This window comes from Andrographis paniculata, unplaced genomic scaffold (genome assembly GCF_009805555.1).
Source record: "Andrographis paniculata isolate CXL003 unplaced genomic scaffold, ASM980555v1 Contig60END, whole genome shotgun sequence".
NCBI classification, from domain to species: domain Eukaryota; kingdom Viridiplantae; phylum Streptophyta; class Magnoliopsida; order Lamiales; family Acanthaceae; genus Andrographis; species Andrographis paniculata.
Window position 1 is genome coordinate 3,847,418 of NW_026137596.1, and position 24,467 is coordinate 3,871,884.

At 23.0% G+C, this 24,467-nt stretch overlaps 1 protein-coding gene across 1 annotated transcript; it reads right to left on the reverse strand.

The window, feature by feature from the left end:
- Positions 1-17,576: 17,576 nt before the first annotated feature.
- On the reverse strand, positions 17,577-19,391 carry LOC127259823 (basic helix-loop-helix protein 004-like). Its single transcript, XM_051287438.1, has 4 exons — positions 19,185-19,391; positions 18,248-18,391; positions 17,941-18,144; positions 17,577-17,825 (listed from the first exon to the last, which is right to left on the reverse strand). Exons 1-4 carry the CDS (start codon positions 19,266-19,268, stop codon positions 17,727-17,729), a joined length of 531 nt encoding a protein of 176 aa, XP_051143395.1. The 5' UTR covers positions 19,269-19,391; the 3' UTR covers positions 17,577-17,726.
- Positions 19,392-24,467: the final 5,076 nt, after the last annotated feature.

Genomic DNA, 24,467 nt, shown 5'->3' on the forward strand with positions numbered 1-24,467 from the left:
TTCGTTCCAAAATTGTTTTTTTAAAAAAAATATAATTATACGTTTTAATCTCGTTTTAAATTTTAAAATTTAAAATTTAAATTTTTTTATAATTAATTAAACTATTTAGCTATCTTAAACTTAATTTATAATTATTTTTATTATATAATAATTATTTTATTAAACACTTTTAATGAAACAAATGGAGTGATAATAATGATAACAATAATTTCTATACAATACGAGGTTTGTTCATATACATCATATTCATAACAATTACCATCACTTTCGATTTATTATTTTTATTATTTTATACAGTTTTTTTTTTGTCTAATAATATATAACCAATATTTTTTTAGATAATATTAATATTTTAAATTTAAGATATTAATTTATATAAACTGTGATAATATTATATAAATTTTATTATTATATATTTAAAATATTAAAATTATTCAAATTTATGATAATACTAGTACTTAAAAATTTATATAATTGAATAAATTTGAATTGATGCATCGCCGAAAGAATATTTGTTTTTCAGACAGTTTGGTTAAAGAGCTAGTTAAAGATGCTACTCTCTTCGTCCATTTTCTAATGTCATATTTGATATTTACAAGTATTTTTAGGCAATTAGGATTTTTTGTTATAAAATGACAAATTTGTCCTTAATTTTGTGTATAGAAAATGAAAGAGTAAATAAAATAAAGGTAAAAGAGTAAATTTTGTGTATAAAAATAGAAAGAGGACAATAATTGTTGGATATTCTAAATAAGAAAGTATGACGTTAGTTTGTGGACGGATGAAGTATTATTTTGTCTGCCATTTTGTTGAAATTGAATTTGAGAATTTAGAAAAATCTAATGATTGAAATTGAATATAAAAAATTAGTAAATATGATTGAAAAGCATGTAGATGAACATTATATTTTGAAATAAATTTGAGTTATATTTATAAAGATAAATTAATAATAAATTTGAATAATAATTAATTAATTATATTGTCGGAGATAATCAAATTTTAGAAAATATAATATATGCATGCGAGTTTATTTGGTTGTAGTTTGAAATTGATTTGAGTATTTTGTGTAAATAGTATTTTAATGTGATATTTTGTGAAAAGAAATACTCCATTCATCTCGAAACTAAATATCCATTTGTTTTTTGTACGTAGTTTTAGAAATATTAGTATTATATTGGGATATAGTAGGAATACAATAGAAATGACTAAATAACCTTATTAGTATGTGTGATATAAAGGTAATGACATTTGTGTAATATATTGTAAGTTGTAAGGGTATTTGTAATGTTAGGTAGATAGTACAATTACTAAAAAAGGAAATAGATACTTTGTTATGAGACAAACTAAAATGGAAAAATGAATACTTTGTTATGGAACGGAGGAAGTAATATAGTTTTAGTAAAAAATGTGTAGAATAAACAATGGTAATTTGGATTTCAAATGGTAAAGAACAGGGTGTGTTTTTTTAGCAAAAAAATAAAACAAAACAAAATAAAATAAATTACACATGTATATTTTTTTCAAAATTAATATATTATATATATTTATTATTTTTATATTACTACACAATTTTTTATACCACACATGAAAAATATTCATTTAAACTATTTCACAAAGCAAATGCAAATGTTTACAAGAAACAAGATATAAGAAATAAAGTTCAACAGTAGATTTATTCAAAGCGCACTTGAAAAGTAACGACTACAGATTTTTACGTCATAAAAAATAATAATAAAAATATGTCCGGTAAAGAATAACTTACTAGTATGGATAAACACATTAAATAGGCCCTTATTAGATTTGTAAAATTGTGTTTGATTTGTATTTAATACTATTGTATTTTAATTTTAAATTTGGATTAAAATAGTGAATATGTGATACTCTCATTCTGCGATAAAATATTCAAGTTACTGTACATATCCGAATTTAGGAAGATTATAACTAGTAAATAATAAAAAAATATATTAATAAAAATAATCATAATATAAGACAAATTATCATAGATTGAAATTAATATATCAAAATAATTTAATAAAGATTAATAAAATTGTAGATTATAAAATTTAAAAATGTGATTAAAATATATAATTTTTTTTTTTAAAATGATAAATTATATAGGATAAACCAAAATAAAAATGCTGAACACTTTATATGGTACGGAAAGAGTATTAATTTTTTTTTTTTTCAAAAAAGCATTACATTTATATTGGAAACAATGAATAATAATAAAAAAAAAGAATAATAAGAAATAAAGAAAATAAAAAGAAGATATTCCAAATCACATAAATACAAATTCGTATCAATGACAATTAAATACTTGATAAGCAAATCATATTATTAAATTATGTTTCTAATACTTCAAATATTTTTAAAGTATTGGTATAATATAATTATATTAATTTCTGTGGATTATATTACCATTTTAGTGCTTCGTTTGGTTTTGGTTTTGATTTAAAATTTAATTTAAATAACATTTTAATGTGATATTTTATGATTAAAAAATACTATTATATTTTTATTAAAAATGATATAAACACCGTTATCAATTGCATATTCATTTGACTTAACACACATTTATTAAATAAAAGTGAATAATAAAAATTAAAATTTCTTTTTATAATAAAAAAATAAAAAATATAATATTTTTTTATTTTTATTTTAAAAAAATTGAATTAAAGAGAGAGTATATAGTAAGATTTACATTTGTAATACAAACCAAACATACTCTAATGCTATTAAAAAGGGTAAAACGATAGAAAAAGATAGTCAATAAAATTTTCTAGAAATGTGCTGCCAAATATAATAATTCTTCAATCAGATTTGATTATTTACTTATCTGATTTAGATTTGTAAATCAAGAAAAATAAAATATTATAAATAGGTGTTTTCATATATTCAAAACACAAAAAATATATTCAAATCTAAACAATGGCGAGAGCTGCTTCAACAATCCTCTTTGCTCTTTTCGTTATCTTCTTGGTTGCTGGTAATATATTTATTTTTTAAATTATTATTATATTTTTGCCGTTTAATATTTTAATTCTCTAAAATTTGGAAAGATAGTTCTCTCTAGTTTACAATATATATATATATATTTTTTTCTTGCATTATAATAAATTGTTTTACTTTTATTTTTACATAATATCAAATAACGCTTTTATTTTCATTTGCGACTACAGGTTTTGAATCGCAAGTTGTAATGTGTAGAACGGGAACATGTACAGACAATATCGGAAAGAAATGCCCGTCACCGGATGCGTGCAATGCTTCCTGTCTAGCGCGATTTGGATCCGATGGATTAAGCAGTTATTGTAATAAAGTTTACTGTTTTTGTGTCCATCCTTGTGCTTAATACTTAATTTTGCAAACACAATAAATAGTGATTAATAATAATAATAATGCAATTTTTATTTCGAGTACTATTTTTTTTTTCAATTGTTTTAATATGTGATTTCCATGCTTTTTAATTATAAATATACATTTTTTTTTTTATTTATCTAATCAAATATTGTATTTGACTACAATTTAGAAAACAAAACAAAAATTTAAAAATACATCAAACATTTATTAATAATTTATATTACTATTTTCAAAACTTTAAACACATCTAAACAAGCCATAAAATTGTGCTCATAAATTTAATCAAATGGCCAAATCTTATCTAGAATTTATTGTATATATGAAAATAATCAATTAAACTAGAATATTATTGGAAATCCTGGCCATTCGAGGTGTAATCCGTAACTCGGTCTACTGAATTCTGTCCAAACTCAAATCCTTTTATCCAAATCCAACTCTTAAACCCAATTAATGTGAGTTTATTGGGCTTGTTAGATCTGAGTTTGTTTAGATAGAGATTTCTGGAAGCTTGGAAAAAGTAAAAAATTAATTTTTGATTTGATATTTTGTGAGAAAAAAAATATATTTGATGTGATATTTTTTGAAAAATTGAATAGTGCTGAATGAACGAAAGTGTGTTGTGTAAATAGATGATATTTTTAAGAGACATATATTGTGCATTAAGTCTTGTGTGTCACGTGGTTTGTCTAGTGTTACTTGCTTTGTCGGATTTAATTTACAAATTATTAGGTGCGGCTGAAGGTCGTAAAAAAAAAAAAAAATTATTACTAATTATAAAATTATAAAAATTTAAATTAATTCACATCTATTATAATTATAAAAATTTAAATTAATTCACACCTATTATATATATTGCAGACTTACATTATAGAAATGGAAGATTGCGGTCGGTTTTTATTTAGTAATGTCACACTATAATCAATCCCAATTTAATTTTAGTAATGTTTTAGGATTATTATTACAATTAGTGTACCTAAAGACACACAAAAAAGAAAAAAAAAAAAAAACTTCTGTTTAGACAGGAGTTTTATTATTTAGATTTTAATTTTTTTTAATAGAAAAGATGAAATTCAAATTTGAAAAGTTCTTAAATATAAATGTTGCATTTGTTTTGGGTTTTAGTTTGAGATACTTTTCTAATGTGAAGTGATTTTATCGATAAAAAATAATATTTTGTATTAAATGTTATTTTTTTTAAAAATATACTCCATCCGTCTCAATACAATAGTCTTGTTTATCATTTTATCCGTCCAAAAATAATAGTCTTATTTCCATAAATAATCATATCACTATAAAATTATCCATGCTTTTCATTTTTATTGCACAATTGTCACTACTTTTTACATTAATACATTCATAAGGGCAAAAAAAATTTTTTATCCATTTTTTTTACCTACTACCAATATAATATCAATATTCCAACTCAATTAAGATTATATTTATAGGACGAAGAGAGTAATTTATATAGTATTATTTATATTGGGAATTATATTTGTAAAAAAATTATTTGGATAAATAAAAGTAAATATTAGTAAATATTACTACCTCCTCCCACTTGGGTTGTCCAATATACTGTAGATAAGACAATCTCGTAAGATAATATTACTAAATAATTAAAAAATATATTAATAAAAAATAATTGTACTATAATACACATAATTATAAATTAAAATTAGAATAACTAATCAATTTTATTAACATTAAAAAATTATAAATTTATAATTTAAAATACGAATATTGTGTATTTAAAAAACAAAAAGGGAACAAAATTATGGGATAGAGGGCTAGAAAATAAGCACTATTTGTGAGATAGAAAAAATATATAAGATAGTACAATGTAATTTTAAAATATATTTATATAAATATAGTAATTAATATGTATGCTATTGGGTAAAGAATAAAATACATATGCTATAAAAACTATTAATTTTTTTTTATTAATATAAAATATTTAAAAAAATTTAAAATATATGTAATATAGCATATAGGTATATAATTATTTTTTATAGCATAATATAATATATTAAATCGACTATTAATAATGGGCTCCACTTAATTGAATAGGCCCATCTCACAAATAACTTTTGAATATCATACTGTAATTTTCAAAATATACAATACCAAATTCACTCTATATATAAAAACATGAAAAATTAATATAAATATTTAAGAGTATAATTATATTATTAAAACATTTTTTAATTAATTACTTACTCTTCAAATTTTTGGTATATAATATAATTATATTAATTTGTTAGGAATATCATTATAATTTAATGTCACTAAAAAAATGAAAAAAAAAAGCATTAAATAATCTTCGTGGAAATTGCAACTAAATTAAAAAAATCTATATTGCAGATTTGATAAATTTTTTTCATTATTGCATGATTTTGATTTGCAAATCAGAAATATATATATATATTTATATATATATATATATATATCTTCAATATAAACAAAACACAAACATACTAAAATCTAAGCAATGGCTAACGTTGGCTCCACCATTCTTTTTGCTCTTTTCGTTATCTTTTTTGTTGCTGGTAAGTTTTTTTTTTTTTAATTATATTTATTTATAACAATTGATTGTTTACTTATTGTTATCATTTTTGCGTTTGTTTGTTTGTTTTTCTTAGGTAAAATAAAATTTTTGATATGATATTTTAATGAAAACGAGCCTTGTTAAATACTCCCTCCGTTCCGTGAAAGATGATCTCTTTTGTTAGGGTTAGGGACACGGTATTTTAAGTAGTGTAAGTTATTAAGTTATTAATAATAAGTTATGATAATATTTTATTATATTTTATACGTGCAGCGTTGTTTGTATTTTAAATATTTTTATAATTATATCTCAATAAAATATATGCAATATAGATATCATTTTGTAGATAATAAGATTTTATATAATACAAATGAATAAATATATATATATATATTTATTTATTATTACTATAAATTAGTTTTATAAAAAATGAGGAGTTTTAAAGGTAGATAAAAATATTTGTTAATTGAAAAGAGAGATAGAAATAAAAGAGTTTTGAGTGGTCCTACGTGTAAGATGTTAGAAGTTTAATTAAATTGATTTATATTTGTTACATTGATAAACTTACCAAAAATAAAAATGGGTCATCTTTTGTGGGACATACCAAAAAAAAAAAAGGGTCATCTGTGGTGGGACGGAGGGAGTATTATTTTTTTAATAAATTTGAGAGACTAGATTGCAAAAATGATAGAATGTTTCCTCATGGATATATATATATATATATATGTATATGTATATGTATTGGTTATTAATTTCTCAATATTCTAAAAAATCGTATATGGAATAATTATTTCGTGAACAAACTTTTTTATCATTTATTTATTCTCAATTAGACAATTTTAATGTTTTCTATTTGGTTTTATAATTTCAAATCAAGTAGTAATTTGAAAAGGTGTTCTCTCTGCTCATAGCATTTTATATGAATTAAGTTACAAATTTTGTATAAATGCAGTTGTTCAAACAGAAACGGTGATGGCAAAAAATTGCACGTTCGATTATGGAATTTGCCCTCAGTCAGGGCATTGCCTATTATTTTGTCGTCTAGCATTTGGCGTAAATGCAAATGGTTCGTGTAACCCGAAAAATCGATGTATTTGTACTCATCCTTGTGCTTGAGGAATGTAATAACCATCATAATAAACTTGTCAAAACTAATGTCTTTTTAGGGCATTTGCAATAAAAATAAGAAATGGATGTGTTTTGAGCAATTTTTGGATATTATTATTTTCTTTTATCTCACATTTTATATTGAATAGAATGAGGATGACATGCTAGATTTTTTGATGTATAAAATGTCTATGAAAAACTTAAGAGAAAGAATTTTATAATTAAATTGAAATCGGTGGTAATTTGTAGCAATCGACTTTCGAAATTTAACTTGTGTCGTATTCATGTAGACCATAAATAAAATATGTAAATAGGTCAAGAAAATAATTGATAAATTAAGGGTTATTAAGAGTATTTTGAGTAAAAAAAAAATATTCATACAATAGAATAAGCATAATATAACCTTATCTAGTATTTACATGGACAAAGTCTATTATATTAATTAATTCATTATTATATAATCTATTGAAATGATTTAGAAATTATAATTTAATCATTCAAGATAAATGGACCTAAATAAATTATTTATTAATGGGCTTGAAGTTGAAGTGTACTTCACAATAGACATATTTTTATTTTAAATAAAATGTATTAAATCAAAATATATTTAATAAATATAAATCAACTTAATTAACTAAATAATATATAACATCATCATCGTATATAGGACCATTTAAAATTTTTTTATTTTTATATCAATCATAAACAAATAAATATTTTTATCTATATTTAAAACTTCATCTCTATTATAAAATTAGTTTGTATTAATTATAAATAAATAAACACAATTTTGTATTACTTGTGTTATAGAAAATTTTATTATCTACAAAATGATATTTATATTGCATATATTTTTTTTATTGCATTATAATTCTTAAAATATTTAAATACATATTATATTTTTTAATTATATATATTAAATTTATTTTAAAATCACCAATATTATTAATTATATAAAAATAATAAATTAATATCATAACTCACTATTATTAATTAACTAAATATCGTTATCGTAAATATTGTGTCACCAATGAAAAATCAATTCAACCTGGACAAAAAGAAATATATATATATATGTATGTATAATATTGAAAGAGCCATCTAGGATAAAAAAAATAAAAAAATAAAAAAAATTCATGATTATTTTTTAAGAAAACAATTTTCATAATATTTGATTGTCTTGAAATTTTTAGTAAGAATATAGTAATTATTCATTTCAAATACTTTTAAGGGTTTGTTTGTTTGTTTGAAGGATTTTGGTGGATTTCCACTATTCATCCAATTTTTTCTCCCCAAAAACATCAAATCAAACACCTATTTTTTATTTTTTATATTATACTAAAAATCAATTTTACATTCAAAACATCGCATCAAACCCTATTTATATCACATCATACAACTATTCAAATTCAAAATTTTTACTATTCAAATCCCAACTCAAAATCCAAACCCCCAAACAAACACACCCTAAGCACAAGAAATGCGTGCCTTTGTTTTTTAAAAATGATTTAAAGAAATATTTTTTTATATAATAATAAATATGTGTAATATTTTAATTTTTTAAAAAATATATTTTTATATATATATTTTTTACAAAAAATTATAATTTGCTATTAAAATATTTTTTTATATATTATATTAATATGTATTACTTTCGTTATAAATATTTGCTTATTGGGTCATAATACATTATGTTGAATAGAGAATTATATTTTGTTACATTTAATTATATAATTTGCCATTAAAATATTTATTATACATTATATTAATATGTGTTATATTTTTATTTTTTTTTTATAAACTTCTGATGACTGAATTAAATTAACACCATGTTGTTATGATCCAATCAATACATAAATAATAACCATCATAAATATTTTACTACTCCCTCCTTAGACGTGTGTTGTGCTCCTTAGATACAAATTTAAAAGTAATATATTTAAGTAAATAATTAGAAACATGTTAATAAAATTAATTATATATTAAGATAATGAATTAATTAGTTTAATTAATTTTTTTTAAAAATGTGATTATAATCTATAAACTTTTTTTTTTTCAAACAAATGAAGTATTATTTTCATTTTCGGATTTTTCATAAAGTTTTTACAAATCCTAATTATTTTTTAAGGCTGATTTTCAAAAGACAAATTATAAAAATATATCTAATAAAAAACAGAGATAAAAAACTATCAAAATTGTACTCCCTTTTATCCGGGCTAATTATGCCATAATGTCCGGACAAGAAGACTAATAAATAATATTGTAGTATTCTAATGTAAAAGTGTGAAAGGTAAAAATAAAAAGTAAATTGAGATTATTATTTGAAATTTATTAAAAAATTAATAGTAAAGTAGTATGATAAGTAAAAAAAAAATAGTGATAAATTATTATTATTATTTGTTAAAATACAAATAATAAATTTATAAATAAATAAAATTATTTATTATAAATAAATTTTGTATATTGTAACGACAATAAAAAATATGATATAATTATTCCGAACAAAAAAGATTGTATAATAAATATGCTAAAAGTAAAAGTAAGGGGGTGTATTCAATATAGATTTTGTAAAATTTTGTTCAACTTACAAAATCTGGGTGTATTCAATTAAGATTTTGAAAAGATTTTTGAAATTTAGAGGTATTCAATCCAGAGTTTTAAAAGTTTTTTAAATATTCAATATAGACTTTTAAAAGTCTTTGAAAATTTTGTATAGGAAAAAATCTCTCCTCATCAAAATTCTGATGGATTTTTAAAATTATTATTATTATTATTATTATTGTTGTTGTTGTTGTTATTATATATGTGATCAATAATATGATAATATTTATTACTTATTATTATAATTTTTAATAAAAATAATAATTTAAAACTAAAATATATTAACAAATTATTATGAATTTTGTTTAAATATATATTTTTATATTATAAATATAATTTTAAAAAATATTATTATCACAATAAATATGTATTATTGTCGTCTTTTCTTTTCAATTATCGAATACACTATATTATCATTACAATAACGGTGAAATAGATATTTAAATATATATATTTTTGTTGAACTATTAATTTATATTTATTTATTTATTTAATATTTTTTTCAAAAATCGTAAATTATATTTTTTATTTTATTTATATTCGTATTTATTTTTTATGCAAAAAAAAAAGTTATATAAATAATAATACACTTATATTTGACAAAATATTATAATAAATGATTGCAAATAACGAATACATGAATTTTTGAAATAATCGTGTGTTAATGGTAAGATTTTAGTTATACATAGTAAAATTTTGAATTGAAATAATTATTTTATATGATATAAATGTATACCAATGTAATATTTAAATATAATATTAAATTTTAATCTAATATAATAAATAAAAAATAAGTAAGTGATATAATATTTTCTTAAAAAAATAGTATTAGAATATTCTTATATAATACATTCGAATATTCTTGATATTCCCAGAATATTCTCAAAAATTTTTGGAGATATTAATGTGTAATCCTGCATAATTTAATGGTTTTGTTGGCACAAAAATAGAGGAAATAATAAAATAATAAAAAAATAATTTAATTGGGTTTTTTTATAAAAAAAATATACTCGAATATTTTAATTAATAATACTTGAATGTCTGTGAAAAAACACAATATTATATTTTCATAGTCAAATATGATAATTATATAATTAAAAGCTGAAAAAAAAAATCAAATTAAAGAGAGTCAGATCCTTATATTATATAATTAGTTGGTAAATATATTGTTACATATATTTTAAAATGCATTTGTTTGTATGTTATTACATATTTCTATATTATTTATTTAAAATGAAATATTATATACATGAAATACTACAATATATATATATATATATATCAATTCCAAAATTTTAAAATTGTTTATTTTCTTTTATTTTTTTTTGCAACTTTTAGGTGCTATTATGAGTTTATTTATTTAGTATTTTTAGATGTAATAATTTTCCATAAATATAATAAAAAAAATACAATATTCATATAGTGAAACAATATATATTTTTTACTCACGGACAAAATAAATTAACAATTCAACACAAAATATTAATTTTTATATTACAATACTCCCTCCGTCCCTTAACAATCTATCCATTTTTCCATTTTGGTCCGTCCTATAATAAAACATCAATTTTTTTTAAAGTAATTGTAGTATCTATTTAACATTACAAATACCCTTCCAATTTACAATATATGATACAAATGTCATTACCTTTATATCATACAATAATAATATGGTTAATTTAGTTTTTGTACCTTTATTTTTACTTTATCCCAATATAATACTAATATTTCTAAAATTCCGTGCAAAAAACAAATAGATATATAAATATGAGACAGAGGGAGTATAATTTTTCGTACCTAACATAAAAAATACATTCATCTAAAAATACTAAGTGAACAAACCCTATAATTTTGATAGATACTTTTCTATTATATCTTTACTTTTCATATGGAATATTTTATAAATTAGATTTAAAAAATTGAAAAATAAATATAAAAATAAATGTAAATAAAAGAAATTTTAAAATATTTAAAACTTACAGAAATAGAAATAAGTTTTGGTAATAGGTGCAACAAACAGTCTATAAATAAGGGCAGGCTGTAATTATTTCATATACTATTACACATAATGGCAAATGCTACAACCTTCTTTCTTGTCACTCTCTTCTTTCTTGTCTTAGGTAAGGATTTCATTTCTATATTTCATTTTATTCCTTTTTTTTTTTTCAAATAAAAAAAATATGTTATGTATGCATATTTCATAGTATTTGAGATGAATTTCTTATATTTGTATATACATATATTGATTTACAATGTGATTTTTGAACAATTTTGGAGGAAATATTTTTGGAGTGGATCAAAATAATGCATAATTGACTTTCTTGTATCTTTTTTTTTTTTTGTTATTTCTTTGTAGATATTTTCATGTTCTTTACGTATGAATTAATTTTATAATTTTTTTCTTCGTAAATGCAGTTGTTCAAACAGAAAAAGTGATGGCAAATAATTGCACGCTCGATATTGGGATTTGCCCCCGGCTCCGAGATGGGGTTTGCCAATTCTTTTGTCGACTAAGATTTGGCCCAAATGCAAATGGCTCGTGTAACCCGGAAAATCGATGTGTTTGTAGTCATCCTTGTACTTGAGCAATGTAATGACAATCATAATAAAGTTGTCAAAACTAATGTCTTTGTAGGGCATGGCATTTGCAATAAAAATAGAAATGGATGTGTTTTGAGCAATTTTTGGATATAGTTTTGTTAGATCTTTGATGTATAAAATGTCCATGAAAATATTGAGAAAGAATGCTATAATTACATTGAAATGGATGATAATGGGTTGCAATCGACCATTGAAATTTAACTTGTGTCGTATTTATGTAAACCATAAATTTAAAATGTAATATGTCAAGAAAATAATTGAAAAACTAAGACTATCCGCATAAAAAAAAAAATTGGATTAAATTTTTTTTCTATTTCCATGTCATCATCTCTTTCTTCCATGCATCTCAACAACATATTACATATATATTTAGTTTTATATTAATATAATTTATTTTTAAAGATAAATTTAAAGAAAAATATATCGATATACTACCTCCGTACCGGAAAAACAGTAACGTTTATTTTTTGCTCGTAGATTTTTTAATATTAGTATTATATTGGTTTATAGTGAAAAGGACAAAAATGCCCATATTAGATTGTGTGATATAAAATAATGATATTTGTTTAATATATTGAAAGTTGTGAGGATATTAATTATGTTAGGTAGGTAGTATAATTACTAAATAAGAAAATGATATATTTGTTTTGGGACAGACAAAAATGAAAAATGATATCCTTTTATGGATCGGAGGGAGTATACATACCATTTTATAAAGAATAAAATTATGTATAATACAAAAATAAAAAAATAAAAAAATTTTTTTTTTTATAAATAAATACAAGATTGTATGCAATCAACATATGTAATAAAAATATACAATATATATTTATATATAACACAATATGTTTTTCAACTCTTGTACAATCAGCTGTAGAACCAAAACTCACTCGAATAAAGGGGGAGCTAATTTTTATTTATTTTCAAAAATTCAATATATCGGAAAATCGGTAGGATAAATATATATATTGATACCATACCGAAATTTTGATATAATATCTCGATATATACTATTTTATATCAAAACACTACTAGAAAAAAGGTTGATAATTACGGAAATTTGTCGCAAATTTTAATCTGTGACAATTAAAAGTCACGGAAAGTAATTTCGTGACAAATTTATGTCACAACTTTTTGTTTTGACTATTCCGTAAATAATATTTGCTGAAAAAGCTACAAATAACTTTCCGTGACTATTTAAAGTAACGGCTTGTGTAACGAAAATGTCCAAGATATTTCTATTCCGTGTCTTTTGATTATTTCGTCACAAAAATTGTCACGAAATTTTTTCTTGACTATTTTAAGTTGCGGCAAAAATAACCAAAATATTTCTAACAATTTAAATTATTACAGATATTGTCATAGTATAATTTTTGTGACTTTTTAAAATCAAATTTCACAACATAAGTAACGAAAATAACTATAAATTTTTCTTATTATTGTTTGTAGCTATTCAAAATAATAAAATCATCTTCAATATCTTTATTCAATATTGTTCGTAGCTATTCAATTTTTTGTTAAAAATTCATGATGATATATTAAATAAACATGTATATATTTTTAAAAGATAAATTTATAATCAATAATATTTTTATAGTTAAAATATAATAACAAACAAAAAGTAATACATTAGAGTAGATAGTTAAGTTGGCATGACAGGTTGTGTAAGTTTTTAATAACTATAAGGTCACTAGTTCAAAACCCTTCTTGTCACAGAAATAACTAATTTTCTGGTAGTGAAATACTAAAATTTAAAATAATAATTTTGGCATCAGAAATTTTAATATATTACAATATTTAATATAAAAAAAATTTTATATACCAAATTTGTATATATATTTACTATATATTATTTGAAAATTATATAAATTATAATAAAAAATAAAAAATCAAGGGGGGAGGGCGGGGGGCCCTTGCCCCACATAGCATTTTTAAAGTACATAACTAATTCTTCCAAATGTACTGTTCTTTAATTGGCCTCTGAACCTTGAATGGGCTTTAAGGCTTTCAGGCCTCTAAGGCCTTTGCTTTTTGAAGGCCTATAATTTTTGTGGTTAGGGCTTTTATTTATTTATTTTATATTTTATATTAATATAATATAAAAATATTATACATGAATTAACAATATATGATATAAATTCACACGTCACATGCAAATGTTAATTTTAGCCTATGATATAATCTTATATAGTTATAAACACACAATATGTGACATGCATAATAAAAATATATGTTATTTGTATATTTCATGTGTACTGATTTAAGAATTTAGTATGATGCTATAAATATTTCTTGATAATAATTATTATTGTTAGCCTAAACACTTAATCATAAATACACATTTTTTTTTTCTTAAAAAATTTATGAAATAAATAATTAATATCAATACTCGAATAATATATAAAGCCTTTCTTGGGTTGGCTTCAGAAATTATCATGACAAAATGTTTCTTCTTGAGAAAGCCACTAAACTCACTCTATCTCTCTCATTAGGTTGGTGAATATAGCTAATCAGTATATAAGACACTTCTCTTTTTACTCGATTCATTAAATTTATGACATTATTAATTTTGACAAAATCAATAAATCAATATTTAATTATTACTTAACACTTATTTACAACAAATACCACTAACTTTATTACATTATCTCTCTTCATTTACTTTACTTTTTAACTAAATTTCTAAAAATACCATCAACTACATATCACATTTTCAATAAAATATTCATTTTTCTTAATTCCCGTGCCGAGTCCAAATGGACTAATTTTAATGGACGGAGGGAGTATTAACTGATAATATATGATACATGCGATCATCATTGATCACATTATAATTAAGCAGGATCATTTCTAACTTTTTTGGGGCCCTGAACAAAAATATATTTTAGGCTCTATAAATATACGGTTAAATATATTTTCAAAATAATATCACAAATGCTGACGTGGGCGGGATAAAAAGTTGATGACGGCGGTCTGACAGTGTCGATTCGGGAGAAGAAGATGAAAGAAGGACCGACTGCGTTTCACAGTGGTGTCGGGAAATTTGAAAAGCGAGAGAGCCTGAGGGAAGAAGAAAGAGATAAAGAGGCGAATTTGGTCTGGGTGGATGGCGCAGCGCGGTGAAATCGTGAAGGGGAGAGATTTAGCTACCATTAGATTTGGGAAGATGAGGTGCAACATGGTTAGGAAGAAAATATTGGAAAAATATATAATTAGAATTTAAAATTTAACTTTAAAATTAAAATTGAATTGAATAATTCAGAAGAAAAAAAAAAACTATAATTTATAATTTAATTTTAAAATTTAAAATGTAATAATAATAATGAAATAATATTTTTAAATATGGATCCTTCTTAGTTAGAAGTCCTGAGCAGTTGCTCAACCTACTCCCGCTAAAAGCTGTCTGTATAATTAAGGTGCATATCATATAATACAAATATAAAGTATGAGCAGACAATATATCGTAATAATCTAAATAACATATGTTATGATTGATTTCAACACAAACATATATATTAATACATTACAAATATATGGTATGAACATGAGGCGAAACCAAAATTTGGTTTAAGGAAAACTTTTTTTTTTTTTTTTTTTTTTTTTTTTTTTTAATTTTAACAATAGTTCAATTGATTTAATATCAAGAGATAATTTTATTCTTCAAGTGTCGTATTTAAAAAAATATTATAAAATAACAAAATACAACATAAACAATTACATATATATTATTTATTTTTGTATTATTTAAAGTCGATAAGCAATATAATTTTTTATTACAAAAATCACAAAGATTGTGTTCATTTGTGAGTTTTTTCACAGATTTTTAATATGCAGATTCTTTTTTTCTTTTAAAAATATCACATCAAATAATAATTATTATTATTTTTATATTATAATACAAATTTATTTACATTCAAAATATCACATTAATCTTTATTTATATGATATCAATCAACTATTCAAATTCAATTTTTTTTTTTTAATTAAAAATTCAAACCCAAAAACTAAAAGCTATGTACAAACACACGAATAAAAATTAACTCTAAATAGTACCCTAACTACCTCACATGGATATGTACGTACAAATGGATAGGCCAACATAATTATATATAAATCAAGCATCGAAATCCCCACTTTCTTGGAGTCTTTAGGTAATATATATATATATATATATATTTAGAAAAATTTAAATGTTTATTAATATTATTATTAGTATTATTTATAATATAGTATATAGAAATGATGCATATATGAAGACAAAATCCCAATTAATGAACAAAAAATGTCTCAGTTGAGACAAAGTTTTACAGATTGCAAAGCACTTAGCCATATATCATCACTATTCTATATTTCTATATATGAACAACTGATACTAATCAGGTGCTATGTCTCTCTTTGCATTTATGTGTGTGGCCCTTACTACTACCACATATATATATATATATATTCTTTATCTTGATTTTAAATTTAAATTAATATTATTTACTTTATGCGGCTCTTAATAAAAATATATTATTTTTTTCTTATGAAATATTATATCAAAATACTATTTATCAATGTTAGTTTTAGATTATTAGGTTCGATCGAGAGTTTATCTCGAAGAGTAGCAGCTAAGTTCCTATGTCATTAAAAAAAATAAATAAAATGGCATCAATAATTGATTTGAAATCGATTTAAAACAACTAAACAAACACATATTCTTAGTTGATTTTTCACATACTATTTACATGCAACATTAATATATGTATATCATATATAATTAATTGAAATATATTAATATGGTGTTGAACCTAGCTAATTATATCCTTTATTAATTAATTAATATTTTTAGTTTTATTTTATAATTAAGGATTGTCGGATGCTTAATGATCGTCTCACCTAAAAGTTCGAACTGTTAGGGAAACTCAACCATCCGCAGACGGGAGTCCCAACAAAGATGATTAAAAAATGTATTTTTATATTTTTAGTTTTATTTTATAATTAGGGATGATTAAATAATGTATTTTTAGAACTGTATCGATGATTCGCATAAGGAAATGTATTGAATTATATTATTTGTTCAATTCCTAAACCACATACAAAATCTATTAAAATAAATAATTCAGTTTGAATTTTCTCATTCAATATCAGATCCAGCTTGTGTATATATAAACCTATATATATTATATGATCAAAGTTTTGATGTTTTGTTTTATTGGCATTTTTGTATCTCTATTAAAAAATCTCTTCCTTTAGGGCTCTTTTTTTCTTCATATATTATGTAAATTACAAATTATAATCATAAACCATATACATATATATATATATATATTTATTCCCAATATATATATATATATGTAAATAAATATAAATAGGAGTTTGAATATGATCAAAACTACAAGTGATCTTTGATCACCATCTCATAATTATTTAAAGGATATGATTCCCATATTAATTCCCTTCACCATTTTCCAATCAATATACTAAAATAATAAATTAAAAAAACAAAAACATATATATATGATCGACTCGAGTCTCATTCATCATCGATGCTTTCGCTCCAATTCTTGATCGTATCCCAAATTGCTTGTTTCACCATCTGCGCATCAATGATGCTTTCTTCGTCGTCCTCATTCTGAATGGAATTTTTATTTTTTCTTTCTTTTCATGAGCGCGTTCGATCCATCAAATAAAAAATGTGTTCGAAACAAACAAACTAATTAATCAATATATATATGATTGAATCTTACATGATTTGGTCCACCACCAGCACCACCAATGGCTTGTAAATGGAAAGTGTGGGCACATGAAACCCTAGCTTCAAGAACATTGAGGCCCAGCTCTTCGAATGTCGCTAGTATCGACATCAACAATCCCGGGCAGCTCCTCTCTGCACCACACCTTATGTTCACTTGAAAGCCCCCACCATTTTCTAGGGTTTCTACACTCACTCTCTGCAAAACCACACACACATATACATATATATATATATCATTAATATGTATCTAATTATGTATGTATTATAAGAGGGTGGGGTGGGGTGGGGTGGGGACTTACAGGCCACATATTGTTTTGATGGACTGATGATGATGATGAGGAGGAGCTTTCTGAAGTGGCAATTTCCTGCTTCAATCTTTCTATTTTTTGTTTCAGCTCTCTTATGTAATTTGAGGCATCCATTACAATTGAGCTGTCATTTATCTGTACAAAATACCTCAATTTTGTTAATTAAAATTAAGGATAATAGACACCCAAACAAAAACAACAAAACTAACAACAACAATAATAATAACACCAATAAAGAAGAAGAAGAAGAAGAAGAGAACAAAACAACAGCAATGATGATAAGAATAATTTCTTGATATATGCATATATGTATTTTAGATGATTAATAATGATTAACATGTGGACAATCCAAACCCTAAAAGTTTGGGCAATTTTTAAAATCGTGTTTAACTTGATGAGATCCAATCAACCACACAATCATTTTCTTTATTTTTTTCTTCCAAATATTAGTTTGTATATTATAGCAATATATGTTAGTTATTAAAATATAACTGGGTTTTTAAAACCCTGGCCAAAGAATTAAGATGTATGTGAGTTTGAAGAATTTATCGATAGGTATGAGAACATGTAATCAAACTAGTGGCTCTTTTGTATGTAGTATATATGTTTCTTGGATTCCTTTTAGGTTAAAAATAAAAATAAAAATCAAACCGATCCCAAGATGCAAAGAAAATAAAAAAATGAGTTTGAATTTTAATAATCACTCTATGTAAAGAAAAAGTTCATATAAAATTTATGTGTATATAATAATAAAAAAAAGTTAATAAGAAACTTATCAATCAATACTCAAGATCCTTCATTTCGACAGATGAAGATGTATTTATATATATATATATACAGATATATATTCAAACTAATATAGAAAATCAACACAATCAAACAAAGAAATCGATTAATATAATCAAGAAGAGGTAAACTTAGTTATTACGGCGCGAGAGTGAGTAACCGATTGAAGAATCTGCAACTTATCGCGAAGCTTTGCTTCGGCTCTCTTGTGCTCCCTCGAAACCATTTGGTAGACGACCCTCGTGTGCTTTAATTTGCTCGAAGTTGTGTGTTTGTATCGATTAGATTAGATTAGATTAGATTAGCGGAGGTGAGGGCGGGGTGGATGGCTGGATGGATCCCTTTAAAGAGGGGATGCCCTCTCAAATCAGTGTCATCTTTTGTTTGATTCTCTCATCCAAAAACAAAATATCACCTTAACTTATGTGATACATAGCTCAAATGGATCACAAAATTACAATGTCTATATATATCTATATATATATATATAATAATTGTATGTGTAATAATTTGGTGTGAAACTACAGTATTGCCCTTTCCTCAAGGGAAAACTTCAAGCTGAAGTAGTGTTGGAATTTAGAAGTGCTGTATTTTAGGGGGTGTGTTTTAGGTTTTAATTTTTTTTTTAGGCAAATATAATTATTGGATGTAATGTTTTGAACGAAGAGTTAGTGTTGGATGTAACGATCATATGTTTACGGGAAAATGGTAAGAGTGGATCGATCGGAGAGGGATTTGAGTAAATCCAACAATATTAATAGTTTGTGTTGATCCTTTTATTTTATTTTTTTCCATTTCCAATTAAGATTATCTATCTCTTGTTAACTCATATTGTTGAGATATATTTCATATACTTGTTACTATATGTTATATTAGGTGGTTATTATTTCCATATATTTATTTTGTAACTTGCCTGATAATAGATTTATAATTTTGTTATTCAACATATGGAACTCAATTAGAAATTCTCACCAAATATATCATCATATACATACATATATATATATATATATAAATCATTATATACATGTATTTGTGTGTGTGATTTCAACTATCACTTGGTAAATATTTGTGGGTAGATGATGAGGATGAGGTGATATAAATTAGTCCTGTAAAATTGGAAGTGTTTCTTTTAGGGATAACATCAAGAAATGTGTTTGTGTTCAGTGGTTGTATATATATGTGTGCATTAATGTTCTGTACTTGAATTTGTCCGATTTGTACGTATGCATGTGATATATATATATATATATCACCTTATATATAAATTTTCAAAAGAGAAATTTATATTTTTGCAGAAGCTTTTTTTATTTAAAAAAAAAAAGATTCTGGGAATTGGGTTTTAGGGTTTACATAAGTTGATATTTAAAATGATTATTCTTAAGTGGCTTTTGAGACATATTTAGGACAGTCCTACTGTGTGACAATAATATTTTTGAATTGCAAAGTATTGAAATACATTTGCAATATTCTCACCTTGAAGTAAACACTACAACAAAAAATTATTTTTGTAACAATTTTTTTTTTGTTTTTAAATCTACTTTTTCCGTTACTAATGACATTAGAGACGGAATTAGGAATGAAATTACGTTTGCTACGTGAATTTAGGGACGGAATTCTGTTACAAATATATTATTTTTTTGTAGTGAAACCTAATAGGATATTTAATTCTTTTTTTTTTTTTTTTAATTGCTACATGTCAAAAAGACAAATAGTCTTTTTATGTTATAGTTGTAAAAAATTGAAATACAATATAATAATTATGACAAAATAGAGTCCAAATTTGTATCTAAAACCTATTTAGGTTTTGTGACCCAATCACTTAGTCCTATAATTTGGGAATGGTTTATACTGATCATGCAATATGTACAATTAAAAATACTCTCCATAGAGCATGAAGTGAATAAAATATAATTAAATTAAAAGAATAAAACAATTATATTAAAAATGGGTACTGTAGCATATATATATATATATAATATTTATAAATTATTGTTGTAGCAGATAGCAGAGAAGGAATAAAGAGCTCGTGATGATGGGCTGTATGTGAAAACACAGATGCATGGAATTATTAGGGCTAGCTGCTAAGTTCATGTATATATACACCAATTGTTTGTATCTTTTAAGTACACAAAAAAATTAAAATAAAATAAATAAATAAATAATTGTATGTATATATATATATATGTATATTTATTGAAAAAAGTGAAGGGAGTGGAAGCATCTAAAAATAGGTCCAAAAAGCTCCTCACGGGAGTTTTGGAGCATTCTTTAACAAATAGTTCTTGTAACTCGTTCGGTTTAGATATGTTTTTAAAATATTTTGGGGATTTAAATTATTTTAAATATTAAATATAATATTATGAAAAATGATATTATGATATTATTGTATTGATATTATTGGCTATTTGAATTGTGATTGTTGTACCTCAGTACATGAAATAATAATAATAATAATAATAAAAAGTAAAACTGGGATTTATATATATATATATATATATGTGGATTAATTATCTATTATTCTATCATTTTGTATTGTCATGGTTTTGATTTTGTAAGTTGCATTAATTTGTGATTTTGGTTAGACGACGCATGAAGTTCACGTGAATTTATAGAATCAGAACCCCAAATTATTGTGATTTACATGAGCAAAATAATAAGACAATGTGCAAACTGATAAAATAAAAAATTAAAATATATATACTTAAATACACACAACTAATGAGAAATTAATTACAAATCTTCAAGGAAGCCAAAAAAAATAAAAATAAATTATATATATATATATATACACACTTTTGGTTAAACCCTAAATTTTTAAATTTAATTACTGCAATATTTATCATTCCTAGAAAGTGCTTAAGTTTTTAAGGTTTGTTTGTCCAAAAAACTTTTTACTTCAACAATTTTCAATATATATTATATTCTTTCGTAAAATGTTTATATTTAATTTAAAATATTATTTTCTATATTTTACATTAAAAATAAGATAAAATTTCAAACTAGTAAGCTAAACAAACGACCTTAACCTTCATACATCTGAGAAAAAAAAAAAAGAAAAATTGGTTGAGAATTCTTAACATCACACACACACACACATATATATATATATATATATAAGGATTAAACTCGAAAAAGAAGCATGTAGAAAGAAAATTAAAAACTAAAAAAAAAGGCCCACAAATGTGTGTTGTTGTTGTTGGCTGGAGATGTCTGTAAAATAAAAATAAAATAAAATTGAATGAAGCTCGATGCCTGACAGACATATATAAATATATAGAATTTATGAATTTATTGCATCCTATGTGTGCATGCATTGAGTCATTACAAATATTATGATCACGAGATGTTATCGATCACAATATATATATAAATATATTTAGTTTGTGTGTGTGTGTGGAACATAAATAAATAAATAAAAGTAATTTATATATATATATATATATATATGGATTGTAGCTAGGGAGGGTTACAGCAACATTATATTGTCTGGATTGGTGGATGACAAAAGAAATCAGGTACCCACCTATTCACATGTTCACCCTTTCATCATCACAACAAAACAATCCCACTTTTCTTTTCATCTCAAACTTATATTACATTTATATATATATATATCTATATATATATCTATATCTATATCTATATATCCATATATATTTAAAATTTTAAATTAACTATTCGGATTTCATTAAACTTTTAAAAATTAATATTGCAAAAGAAGTAGGTTTTAAATATTATCTCACACGTTAAAGTACGATTGGTTTTAAATATGTAACCGGCTTCATTGATAGAAACTCGTGACGAATCTAACAAAAACTGTTGGTTGACTCCCTCATATATAAATAAATAAATTATTAGTAATACTAATACCTTAAAATTTTAGGTTAGACGATCATTCAACATCAATTAATTAATATAGTATCAGAGCTGGGAAATCCCGTGTCCAATGCTCCTATTTATCGTCGTCTGAATGCAAGATTCGTAAATACCATATACCCATCTTGCAATTTGTCTTGAAATATTGACTCGAACAAAAATTCCTAGACAAATTGTGTCACTAAATTGTTTTATGTATCCCTAAATTGTGTAGATATTATAAAAATAATAAATATATGTACTACGTAAATAATTTTTTGTAAATATTTTTGGTTGTAAGAACACAACCTTACTATTTGGCTGAATATTAATATGAGGATTAGATTATTTGTCTCAGTATTGGATACTCCAAATAGTCACGGGTAATAGTCATGACTTTGTATATATATAGTTTGATCAGGCAGTTTTCTTAAAATTATACTGCAAATTATGAAATGGTTGAATTAAAAGAATAATTTAAATTTGATTTAAATTCAAATATTGAAATAGATCCCACATCTTAATTAATTTAATTTGTTCATTATATTGATAACAATGGTAAATTAACATTATTCTATTCCAGTGTCACATCAATGAATGTAATCACTAAAGTGTATGTGTGTGTATACCTCCATATATAGATTGCCCAAATATATATATTTAATAAAAATAATAAGAATAACAAAGAAAATCATTATATATATATATATATAATTGACAATCCATGATTGCCACAAAGTACATGAGAATAGTCAATTTTGAAAAACCCTAGCATTTGAAATGATACCTTATTTGTACCATTAATGCATCATATTATAATGAATTTAATATCCACATTTAAGGGCCAAACATTTTTTTTTTTTAATGCATAATCTCCATATATTATTATTATTATTATTATTATTATTATTTTCCTTTTAAATGGATGATATTATATTTTTATGTTTCTCCAAAATAAATAGATAAATATATTCAAAATTGCTAAATATTTTTTAAAAAATTATACCATCCGTATGTAGATATATATTTTATAGTTATATGTATTATACAAAATTATACTATTTAAAAAATTATTTGTATATTGATCACATTTTATTGAAATATAATTTTTTAAAAATACTTTATAAATTTTCAATTTCTTTTTAATCAAATATATAACATCGTATTACAAAACCCATTCAATATCATTCATCTCATAAAAGAATCAAAACAAAACAAAACAAAAATCCTAAAAATAAAATAAAATTCCAAAACAAATCCAAACAAACCCACACATCCCCAGTTATTGTAAATTAGCTGAAAAAAAAAAAAAAACAAATCTAACAAAATATAATCCATGACTATTTAAAATATAATCCAATCAACTTGGCTATAGCCAAGTAGTGACATCCTTCCTTAGAAAGACTTGCATTCGGAGTTTAAATCCGAAATTTCCCAATAAAATGGGTGTGTTAAAAAATGTATATAATCCATCATCTAACATATAAATTTCCTATTTTTGGTTATAATTATAACATAAATGAAAGAGTTTGTATGTTCACTTTTTCAAATAGTTTATGATAGGCAT

Coding starts and splice junctions, on each gene's coding strand:
- LOC127259823 (XM_051287438.1), bottom strand. CDS start 19,268: ATGGTTTCGAGGGAGCACAAGAGAGCCGAAGCAAAGCTTCGCGATAAG. Junction 18,392..19,184: donor CGGTTACTCACTCTCGCGCC/GTAATAACTAAG, acceptor TATTTTGTACAG/ATAAATGACAGCTCAATTGT. Junction 18,145..18,247: donor ATCAAAACAATATGTGGCCT/GTAAGTCCCCAC, acceptor GTGGTTTTGCAG/AGAGTGAGTGTAGAAACCCT.